Source organism: Uloborus diversus, chromosome 3 (assembly GCF_026930045.1).
Source record: "Uloborus diversus isolate 005 chromosome 3, Udiv.v.3.1, whole genome shotgun sequence".
Classification (NCBI taxonomy): domain Eukaryota; kingdom Metazoa; phylum Arthropoda; class Arachnida; order Araneae; family Uloboridae; genus Uloborus; species Uloborus diversus.
The window spans coordinates 207,740,197-207,752,910 of NC_072733.1; the positions used below are offsets into that span (position 1 = coordinate 207,740,197).

The 12,714-nt window shown below is 32.6% G+C and overlaps 1 protein-coding gene across 1 annotated transcript in view; it reads right to left on the reverse strand.

The window, feature by feature from the left end:
• LOC129218538 (paired mesoderm homeobox protein 2A-like) overlaps positions 1 to 12,714 on the reverse strand; it is a 104,099-nt gene that overhangs the window by 12,507 nt on the left and 78,878 nt on the right. The window contains exon 3 of the mRNA XM_054852832.1: positions 10,191 to 10,443. Within this exon, the coding sequence (XP_054708807.1) occupies positions 10,191 to 10,443 (253 nt within the window). The remainder of the gene's footprint in view (positions 1 to 10,190; positions 10,444 to 12,714) is intronic.

Genomic DNA, 12,714 nt, shown 5'->3' on the forward strand with positions numbered 1-12,714 from the left:
GTCAGACGCTTAATGTCTCATCATTTATCCCTTTTAAAAGATTAATTCCTTGAAGCGCATTTAATTTCGACAAATAATTTCATTTTCATACCTTTTAGGTGCTGAAAATAGGGTGTATAAATTTTTAGCATTCTTTTGCCTTGCTTCCTTATTTAATGAGCTCAAAATTAACCTCTTTCTTGGAAATATTCTGCGCTAACTAACGCTTACAAGCTCTTAACTTTCCCCTCATGTATATCTGACTGTATGAAAAGCATTCATTTTAGATGAATTAGAGCTACAATAACCTCGGAAGCATGTCAGAAGTGAAAATTTTGGCAGTACTAAACAACAAATATTTTTCAAAAAAAGCTCTTCTATTCCACAAATTAAAGTGCAGTATTATATGAAAAATTATCATATAAACTTTGTGCTACAATATGATTAAAGTGAAAAAACAACGTAAATAAAGCACAAATATTGGAGAAGATACAGCATATAGCTATTTCAAGGCTACAATGGAGCCTCTTCATCAGTGCAGAAAGCTCACCAACACAACCAAAAGTTGGTTCTCTCGCAACTTTTGGTTGTGTTGGTGAGCTTTCTGCACTGATGAAGAGGCTCCATTGTAGCCTTGAAATAGCTATATGCTGTATCTTCTACAATATTTGTGCTTTATTTACGTTGTTTTTTCACTTTAATCAAAGTGCAGTATTACTTGAAAGTACTGCTACAACTTACAAGTACTAAGTAAAGTACTCGTAAGTTGTAAAGAGTAAGTGTTCTCGGGATTTCTGACTCATCACTAACTTTCGGTTAACTTCGGAAAGTTAACGTAATTTTTCCAAGAAAGGATAAACTAAGCTGGAAGTCAATTGAAATTTTATGAATCAAATATTGCTCGCTTTAAGCGAGGTTTGCTTGTTAAAAGGGAGTTATGCTCTCATAACCTTAACATGGTACGAACCAAGTAATTCTGATTTCCTCGTTAAATCCGGGTTCTCGTTAAATCAGGGATCGTTATAATCAAGTGCTACTGTATTTCCTTAAATATAGTTATTAGGTCCTAAGGATCGTATAAAAAGTTAGATTTTGTACATTTTTGCTAATTTTCTTTTTCGCTTCAAACTTTTGTTATTTTAACTCTGTACCTTATTTTGAACAGTTTTTATAACCGAAAGTATGTACGAGGGTGAGTTGGAAAATAAGTTTCCACTGACAACTGTGGACAGACGTGTGTATGAAAGTCAAACATTATAAGGAGATATGAAAGATACGACACAACTTAATTTGTCAACATAAGTTTCAAGAACGTTGAGACATTTGCCCTACCGCTTAGTAAGCTTTAAAAAGCTCTCCAAGAAACCATCAAGGCTTTGCATACGGAAGAAGCGTTGAACGGTTAAGGGCGAAAGAGGCGAATTGGGAAAAGCGCTGTCAGACTTTCTCAGATCTGGCATTCTGATGTTGAATGACAATGCGAGACAACATTCAGCGACGGCACCGCAAAGTCATATTGCAACTCTTGGTTGGGAGCGTCTACACCATCCGCCATACAGTACTGATCTCGCACCAAGTGACTTCAATCTGTTTTCGACCTTTATAATAATAATAATAGCAATAAACCCCAAAACTGCCCAATTTTGGACTATGTCGATTTTGAAGTATGTAGTCCTATGTAGTAATTGCCGATATCCTTGCAAATCACGTGGTTTAGTCTAAAACACCCTCATATTTTTTTTATCTCTCCGAGTGTCGAGTCTATCGCTTTTGGTCGTTGTTGAATGTTACATTGAGTTTACCAATGAAAAAAGAGGCTCTAGAATGTTGTTAATATAGTGAAAACATCAGGGTTACTTAACACTTCAATTCAGACAATGCAATAAAACTTGAGTGGGAAAATAGTATCAGGCAAGGACGACCAACTTTGTGTGATTGAGGAGCAAATTAAATGAAACATTTGTGTAAGACAACCTTTCTCAACCTTTTTTGGTCTACTAACTGGTACAATTTATAAAAAGCAAAAAAAAAGTAGATCGATCGATGATAACTTTTTTTTTTTTTGCATGAAAAAATCAGTCCACGCTTTGCTACATAATTTGGTCTTTTTGTTCATGCGGCACATAATGCTAATAAAAAGAGTGCAACTACACTTTGTCAAATAAATTTCTCACTGTTTGTGCTAAATTAGTCAAATTGAGTCGAAGCAATGAATCGAACAAAACCCTCCATTTCTGAAATTCTTATTTCTTACTACCATTCATGATGACAATTTTCACGTAAAGATGTTACAAAGGGGAGTTTCATTGCTCTTTGCGGAAGAGGTGAAGGGCAATAAGACAAGGCCTGCTCCAGAATATTTGGTACCTTGTGGGAAATTATTGTGCCCAACTCTCCACGTTATATCTAAATTGTACTTTGGTTCAAATTACTTAACTCTTAAGAAACTTTTCCCAACCCCTCCCAAAAAGAAAAAGACGCCTCTTTCATTCATTTAAACTTCAGAAATTTGATGAAATAGGCCAAAGAGATCAAGACTGAACACATTGTGGAGCATTTTGACGCAATCGAAACGATGTCATTGCATTAAAAAAAAAGTAAAAATCAGGGATAGAATAGTGTCAACATACTCAAGCTTCTGAGGAAAGAGCTCCACCCCCATTGAAAAAAAGTATAATAATTTATTTTACTTATTTATTTATTGAGTAAGTTTTTTTTTTTTTTTTTTTTAACTGTAGGACCGGTCAGATTTTTCACGAACTGAATCGACCGCGGTCCGCCGGACCTATGGTTGTGTATCCCAAATGTAAGAAAGATGTCCAAATTTTATGTGATTGAAAGACTTCAAAAAGGACTGAATTCTGTTGCGTATATTTTTTATGTGCATATGTAATCTCTTTTCCGGAGGAGGAGCATTTTATTTCCACTCTACTTAATAATGTGTATTTTAACTACTCGTAGATTATTTTTGTTCAGAAGGAGAAGAATTTTAAGTTTTTTTTTTTTTTTTTTTTTTGAATTTGAGAAAATGCGTTATTTAATTAAATTAATTTTGCAACGCTTATTTTAAATTAATTTCTTAGGTTTTCGAGGGTGGGGGGAGGATTTTTATTTTGCTTTAACTATCTTACTTCTTCTTCAATATCGCCGTAAAAGGGAAAAAAACGAAAACTATTCTGTGGAGAAGACGGACCACTGGTATTCAATGAAGTGATATCGATATGTTTTAAATTAATTTTTTTAAAATGAAAAACAATTCGTAGGTTTTTTTTCCTGCGTATCAAGTATTTTTACTTACTATATACTCTATCGAAGAGATGAAATTTAAAAAGAGGTGGCAGGATTGAATTTTTATTACTTTTATTTTTATGTTTTTTTGCCCAAAGATGTAATGGTATTTTAATTTTTTTGTCCTTACAATGTAGTTTTTACCCAAGTAAATTATTGATCACAAGCTGCTAGTACACATTGGGGAGAAATTAATCTTTTCGATCAGTTAAAGTCGCTAAAATCAGTAAATCTTCCCATATCTCAGTTCGATATATGGCAAGATAAAAAAAATCTTGCTATATATCTAAATCTATGCTTCGATTTTTTTGCATTATACAGTGTAATCCGAGATTGTAATAGTTATGTCTTATGTAATACATTAAAACATATCTTCTTAAATGTAGGTAAACAAAGAAAACTTTGTCATTGAGTATTTTACGCGTTATTATTAAAGACATACGATTTTCGAAAAAAAGACAGAATTAATTTCAACATTTCACACACCTAGCACAACACTGCCTCATCTCCAAAAACTATTTTTCGAGAAAAACCAATTTAAATGTAATACACCTTAGCTTAAATTCTTGTAGTAACACACTGACACATCTCAAAAATAATAAATTTTTTTTCTGTTGGGGCTGTCTTGCATTGTAATCGAACTAATAAAAATGCACCAGGACGTGTATGTAATTCAAAATCGACAATTTTTGACTTATGACGGTGTTGTATTAGGTGCGCGATTTCTGTTCAACTTACGGAAAATCATAAAGCGGTATTATGTTTTAAACTTCTCCAGTAAGGGAATATGAGGCAAAGTGAAATAGCGGACAAAGTAAAATAGCGGGATAAAGTGAAATAGTGAAATAGTTAACCTGTTTTTAGCACCACCTATTTGATAATATTTTCTAACACATGCAGGCTACTCCAGTCAGGAAAAAGTTATCTCCGAAGATCAAAGCATATGATAATACAAACCATTTCCAAAAAGTGATACACATATTGTAATATTTTGTTCTCAGTCCAAAATTATTTTCGTTATTATAAAATGATTAAGTTTTAAATATTATCATTTTTAATATTAATTGAGACCTACTAATATTCAGTGCGGTATTTATTTAATTAATATTACGCTTATTTTTATTTTAAATATTTTGTCAATTGTTCAAGCGCACACGGGGCAAAGTGAAAAAGTTCATTTCATTTACCTATTTAATCATTAATTAAATAATTTACTTCTGCATTCATTTACAAATTAATTCATTTGCATTCCTTCACTTAAAAATTTACTTATTTGTTCATTAATGCCCCTATTTTCTTATTTATTAACTACTTTATTCACCAATTTATTAATTCCTATATCTTTATCAACCAATTTACTTTTTAATTCGTTTAATGCTTCCCTCTGCATTGATTAAAAATAATTTTAATAATCTGATAGAAAATATTTCTTAGAAAAATATTTAATATTTCACTTTGTCCCATAGAAAAAAAGAAGTTTGAATTTTTCACTTTTTTCTGAACGTCCAATTTACTGTCGAAAACGAAAAATAATGTTTCAATGCAAGTTTCTTTTTATAACATACATTGTTCTTTCTTTATGTACTGTAATTTTCAAAACAAATTTCTAATTTGTTCCTTTTGAAAAAGGTAAGTTAACTATTGTAGTTTGCTCGACATTCCCCTACATAATTACATAATCTAGTACAAAACTATAGCGAATAAATACAGCACTATCATGTTTAATTATGTTTAACTTTGAAGATTTCATAATAAATGTCTGTCAAAACACTGCTTCAAGACAAAAACAAATCATATACAGATAAAATGAGCAGTTAGTTTATTGTATTAACGACACAACTATATTATCGAACTCTTATTTATTTATTTATTTATTTTGTGTAGCTCCTTGTGATCAGCGCTAAGTATTTTATTTTTTAAATTCATTATTGACAAGTTTGATTTCATTTTCAACTTTTTCTTTTATTTATTTATTGAGAACGAATATGCATACAGGTATATTGAAATTTCACTCCACAACTTTTCGTACGTTTTTTTTTCTTTTAGTAATAAACTACGATTATATTAAAACTATCGAAGCTGGAGATCATTTGAGGTAGTGAGAAGCAAAGGGATGTAAGCGCCAAAATATAAAATTTGGACATAACCAGGGCGGTCATTCCAAGCTCGTCAGCTTGCGAGATCGAGATTTTCGCTCACGTGATCGGTTGTGACGTAGGAATGTCACAAAGTAGCATTTTAATCTACTGGAACTTAGCTTGCGAATAGGTTCGAGTAGATTAGAATATTACTTTGCGACATTTCTACGCCACAACCGATCACGTGAGCGAGAATCTCGATCTCGCAAGCTGACGAGCTTGGAATGACAGCCCAGTACAAATGGGAGGTGAACTTCTGCTCTGCTTTGGTGCAAGAAATAGTAGTAGTAGTCCTAGTAGGTGCTGCTATACAGCGTGATTCAGAAAAACTAATCACTGAAAGCCTAGCTATGACTACAACTTTAAATACGCTTTACTCAATACTTGAAAATGTTCACTTTCATTCGTTTGCGTCTCACTGTCTCGTGTGAAACCTTAATTTAGTAATTCATGACATTTCCTTGTGATTAGTCGACATTCACCAAACAAGGAGGAAAAAAATGTCATAGCTATTCGAACATAAAAGTAAATTATTTCAAAAAGAGATTATATAAGTTGCAATGAAGAGATACGTAGAGTCTTTTAATTCAGTGGAAGAACAAAACAAGCGAATTAAAAACTACCAAGCTCATTACGTGTGCAAATAATGGTTGTGAGTTTTTATCCGAAAGAAAGTATAAAGAGAGGTTAAGATACATTGAGGGAGAAAAAAAAAATTGAAAAATGCAATAAGTCTGAAAATAGGCTGAAAGTAGATGAATGCAAGCATTTAAAGCTGTGATACCTCTGCAGAACCACATTGGGGAAACTTAATGACTGTTCTTGGAATGATTCATTACCTCACCAGTCCTATGCCTGACGTCACACGTAGAACTGCTGTTTTTACCTCTTCAGAGCGTTAGTGTAATTAGTTATTTCTAAATGAATGACTTCAGCGGTCGACAAATTTTTAGTTTTGCGTTTATCTTGACATTTTTCACGCAGAATTTTCCAGCATGTGCTTCAAAATAATAAACAAGGTTTTTTTTATGAGCACGAGGGAGCCAAAGCTACTGCACAAATAGCAGTAGATTTCATCTTAAAGTTTGCAATGCAATGCGACGATGGGTTTTAAACTGTTCAAGAACTGGTATGAAATAACTTCTCGTTTGAAATAATTACGTTTTTTTTTTCTGAAGCATAACATGCTATTGAAAAGAAATGATGTAAATAGGATTTAGGCATTTGATTTAGTTTTAAATGAATTAGGGCTCATCAGTTGGGATAAAAGGGACTAGAATTGCAATGTTTCATTTTTAGGTCCTTCCCTTTCCTCTTGATGAACTGAGATATAAAACTTTGTGCATTGTAACACTAGGTACGAAAAAATTTGACTTTATGATTGCTTGTCAGCGAATGAAAGCCTATTTCCGTTTACCCCAGAGGACTGTTAAATAGAAACAGCACATTTATTTCCCCCATGAGGTTGATGCAGGTAGCTACTGTAGTCGTGCTATACACAATCAGGTTAGAAGCTTAATTTCTATACCAAACAGTTCTCAATCTGTGATCAATCGGTCGCAAGTGACCAGCGGAACCGTCCAAATGCAATATGACATCATTTAAAAATAAAAATGGTATAAAAATTTGATAACGCGCTGAACTGATGTAAAATACACGCAAAGGTGTCTTTCTTTCAGAAAAATTGGGAGAATGAAAAGCTTTGCTGTTTCCATTTATCCCAGAGTATAGGACTTAGGGGGTAAATGGAAAACACCCTAAATTGCACTTAAAAAAGCTGGAAAGGTGACATTCATAAATAAATGTTTTCCTTCCACATAACAACCTAAAACTAGCTGAAAAATGTTACTTCGCATTTGTAAAACTTGCTGGAGAGTGGAGAGGAAAATGTAAGATCACTAAACTTAAGAAAAAAAAATTGAATTTTGACATTTTGAATTCAAATTATGTTTTTCGCAATCACGAGTGTATATATGTAGGCGTGTGTGTTTGTGTGGGTATGTGTGTGTTGTGTTTGTGTGGGTATGTGTGTGTATGTATGTGTAGGCGTGTGTTTGTGTCTGTACTTCATGAGTTTGTGGGTGTGTGTATGTGTGTATATGTAGGGGTGTGTGTAGGATATGAACGCGACCTGGAGACCGTTTTCGCTAGAGGAGCAGCATCGGGAGGAGTCGGTCGAGAGTGGTGCTGCAGAGGGAGGCGGGAGGAAAATAAAATCAGCGTAACGCCAAAGACAGTCAAGTGAGAACAATAAGCAATGTGATTGCTCAAAAAAAAAAAAAAACTTTTTCCACAGTGTTAACTTTAAAAAATGATGAAGCCTACACATATACTTAGTAACAGGCGGAACTCTTAGACTATGTTCTACATATTATCTAGTCTTCACTCACTAACAGTTTAATTGAAAAAAATACCACAAGTGTGTTAACAGTATAGGCGAACGAAGCGCAATTTGACCGAAGCTTTGGTCAACTAATGGCCGAAGCTTCGGCAGCTGTACATATTGTGTCTTTTCCCACCAATAAAATGCATGTAATATTATGCAACACTCCACGTGTTTTAATATGACTAATAAACTACATGTAATGTAATGTGATTTCTTTCTTCGTAATTTTCAAGTTGAATAGAATATACTATTATAGGATAGTTTCTGGTCTCAAGGGTTCAATTTGCATTAAATTTTAAACTATCTATAATTTTTTACTATGTTTTATTATAAGGAATAATTGTGCAAAACGTAAAAGATGATAGTTTATACAATTACTATATTGTAAAACGAATATTCACAATATACGTTTACCTCATGTTTTTTTTTTATTTATTTTTTTTAACCCCCAATTGACCCGATATGGGCTGGCTGTCGTTGGTGAAAATTTTCCTATTATGCGAAGGTTATGTAAATATTTAAAAAGTAATATTACTGTTCATACAACAAAATGTTATCTGCATATATATCGAAGAGAACTAACTGTTTTTTCAATTTTCCATCGCTGAAAATGTACGGATACTACAAACAAGTAAATAAAAAGCTGTGATTTTTTTTTTTTTTTTTTTTGGTCTGAAAAACAATTTTCAATGAAATCTTTTAAGATTGTTGTTTTTTTTTATTTCTTTTGAAAGCGTTAGTTACGCTCAGTGGCGCACACAAGGGAGGGGTCCAGGGGGTCCGGACCCCTCCCATAGCTCTTGCATTTTTCTTATTTCAACTGATTATGATTTTATGTACTTGATACACAAAATATTTCCAAACAAAGAAAACAAGAATTTCAGTTCTAATAATAGGGAAAAAAATCCTCTTGTTAAAAGATTTTTTAGAAAATGTGTACATTTCTTGTAAAGAATTGCACAAGCGAGAAATCTTTCTCGACCTTGAGAAGGCTAAAAACATACTTAAATAGTACTATGTATAATGAACGTTTAATGTGTTCTTGTACTGCTGAATTCAAGCAATGTCACCATCACACACTGAGGAAGTTATAAATAAAATCGAAAAATGAACTAGAAAACTAAATTTTATTCTACGATGTTTTATAAACCTATAGAGGCAGACTAAGGGTGACTGTAAATGAAAACAGAGTAATAATAATGTTTTTAGTTTTGTAATTACAGGTTAAAATGAGATTTTTCTTGTTCTTTAGACTTGATGCTTCTTATACTTGAATTTGGGCATCTGTTTCCATTTATGAACAATGATAAAAGTAAACACATTGCATAAATTCATTTGCTTTCTGGTAATTTAAGTATCTGTTATTAAATTTTTTTTATTAATTAGTGCTAATTATTTATTCAATATAATTTATTTTTTACTGTTTTTGTTCTCAAGAATCAATAAAATCAAGTCAATGTGTTTGACGGCATATTAGAGTATGATATGAAAATGGGACTTTTAACTATGGACCCTCTCCTTGCAAAATTTCTGTGTGCGCCACTGGTTACGCTACTTTGTGATGTTTATTTAAGTACAGCTGCAGGGGGGGGGGGGGTGAAGTTGAAATCGGTTGGGTGCATTTTTATTCCTTCTCGAAATGTATTTTTTAAAATGTTTTTGCTACTTTGATAGGTTCCTATATGGAAAATGAAATTTGACATTGTCAAAAGAATTCAAGTTGTTTATTTATTCGTTTATTTTTTTTAAACATCCATTCATGTCGTGTTAATAAAATTAATAGAAAATAAACCGTTTGCACTTGACTCGCACGTGTAGTTTTTTTCCCCCCCCTCTATCCCAGTACGTCGTCTGCAAAGCAATTTTTACAGCGTTATTCGTTTGTATGAAATAACGTTCCTTTGAAGTTTTAAAATTGCCTATATTTTTAGTTTTTGTTATCTTTTTAAACTTTTTTTTTGAGCAATCACGATTGCTTATTGTTCTCATTTGACCGTTTTTGGTGTCCGTGCCTTTTTCAACTTGGACCAGGGACACCAGCGCCACCGCCCACCGTCCTCTGCTAGCGGCGCGGCTGCTCCGGTTTTGAGCTATCCGATCTCTTGGTCGGAGGCTTCCATGTCCTACACACACGCACGTTCACACACATACACACACACGACTTCACACACATACACTCACACATGCCTACGTGCATACACACAGGTCTACGCCGAGCACACACAACTATGCACACGTAGGAGGAGAGGCAGGCTTGGGGGGGGGGGACAGGAGCCATTTCTAGAAACAATAACTCCAATGAGTAGGGTACTGTCTCAGTTCGTGATTGCGAAAAACATAATTTGGATTCAAAATTTCAGAATTCAAATTAATTTTCTTTTTTTTTTGACTGTACTTACCATTGATGGACTTTGAACTTGGAGGAGGAGGTGGAGGCATCATAGATGATACCACTTTCGAACTGTCAGCATTTGAATCTTTGGACGATCCGTTACTGTTGATGAGGAGATTGTTGTTGCTGTTGGTCGTGGATTGGTTATTACTGGATGTATTATTGTTGTTACTGGACTTCTGATTCGACTGTTGTGCTTGTTTCTGTTGATTTAATCTTTCTTGTTTCCGAAATTTGGCTCTTCTGTTTTGGAACCATACCTGGAATAAAAATTGAGGACATTTTTCTTACTTTTGAATAGGATTGATGTCTTTCACAGCGAATTATTAAAAGTAATAAACTTGCTTGAATCATTAAATTAATGGAACGCTACACTGTTAAAAATTCAGGAAGATTTTCTGGTAATTGTTACTGTAAAATGGCGGACCTAACGCATCGCTGATTTTTACGGTAATTTATACCGGAAAAATAAGCGATCCCAGCGCCAATTGGTTGCTGTGGCCTACCGAGGAAACCGTGAAATTTTACAGTAACATTTGATTTTTACGGTAATAGTTACTGGCAACATGGATGCCAGTAACAATTACCATAAATTTTCCGGAAATTTTTTAACAGTGTAAGACTATTAAAGTTATTCTCGCCAGATATAGATGTTTTGAGTGAAGAACTCCATTTTTCTGGAGGAAAAACCAAGCTTTTTAAATTGTAATAATGTGAAAACATTAAGAGTGTGTGTAATGCACTCGATATTAACAACTGAAACCAAATTTAATAGCAAGTACAACTGTGCGGAATATTAAAAAGAAGCATTGTTGATGATTTAGGATGTGAAGCAATTCTGTAACGAACGTTCAAATAAATTTCATATGTCAAAGAATGCAAACGAAATTTTTTGCTTCAGATTTTTTGAAAATTGAAAACACAGAAATGATAATGAGTTATTCTCGTGAAAATAGTGCTCATCATGTCGAAGACTTTGATTTTTTTAATCAATTTTAATAATTACCACCAATTACGTAATCATATTTTTAATTAATTACTCCATTTAATTGAGTGTATTCAAGTATGAATTGATGTTACACTAGTAATTTATTAAAGGTTTCAACTTTTCCCGAAGTCAAGAACAGTTTTTAAAAAATTGAAGGAATTGGGGGAGGGGAAGAATGTTCAATACTATAAACTTCAGTTGCAATTTTCTAACCTTTGATTATACAATACAAACTATTACGTTTTATATGAAAAATTGAACTTAATATTCTTGAAATGTAACCATTTTAAATTAATTTTAGAACAAAAATTTTATATATTTTTTTTCTATATTTTCAAATTTTGAATAAAAAATTGAATTAACAATACTTTTTTGGTAATTGGAAAATTAAAACAAATTAGATGCAGAAACAATGAGACTTTTATTAAGTTTAAAACCTTCAATTAATGATTTTTTTTAAGTGAAAACAATTATAAATATAAATTAGGGATTGAAAAATCTGAAACATTAGGCTTGAAATAGGAATAGAAATAAAAAGATTATAAATATTCATCATAACAAACAGAAAAATAAATTAATAAATAAAATAAAGTAAAAACATATAGTTAATTAAAATGTCAAAACATTTCAATGATCGAAATAGTTTCAATTTGCTTCTGATGGAACATCAAACTGTTAGTCATGCAATCAATTCATTTATCCATTCTTTAATATTTTTTGGAAAATTTACTCGTAAACTTTTATTTAATCTTAATTAAATTTAAGTGAATCGATTGCGTTAATTAAAAAATAACAAATAATTCATTATCAAAAATTAGTCCATTGCAGGGTTTAATACCTTCCAGGAAATCATCGAAATGTAATCATACCAGGAAAACATACGATAATGTAATAATGGAAAAGTAAGAAAAAAAAACTAAATTAATAGCATTTGAAGGAGCATAGTAAAATGTGTTTCTGGATGCATAAATTATTTGCCCCCGTGTCACCGTTATCGAAATATGCAATCTTAAAGTTTGCCGAAGTTCTAAGAAAAGTCGCCAGACTTAGCATTTTTCGGTGAATAATGGGAGATATCTTTCACACGTTTTGCAAATGGATTTAACACCACATACAGACGGTGAAATCGTCGGCGGGAAATTTGTATATTCAAATTCTCGCCAAGTCTTTAAATTCGACGCTTCTCTTTAAACTTTCGGCAGATTTTAAGATCTTATATTGCGATAGCAGGGGCACGAGGGCAAGTATAATTTTTGAGTTAAAAAATATCTCGATATGCTCTTTCTATTGCTACCTATTTCAACGTTTACTATCATTACACTATTCGCGTGGTTCCCCGGTCAGAAATGTTCTTTTACTGTCTGAACAATAATAATCTTCTTAGAGATACAGTATAAAATTATAGATATGGGGCATTCCACGGTATTTTTGACATTTATGTAGAGTCCGTAACGTGACCTTTTTTGCCATAATTTGTTAACTTACTGTTTGATTATCATATTATTTTATTTTGATCTTTTCCTACCAACACACCAGTTAATAT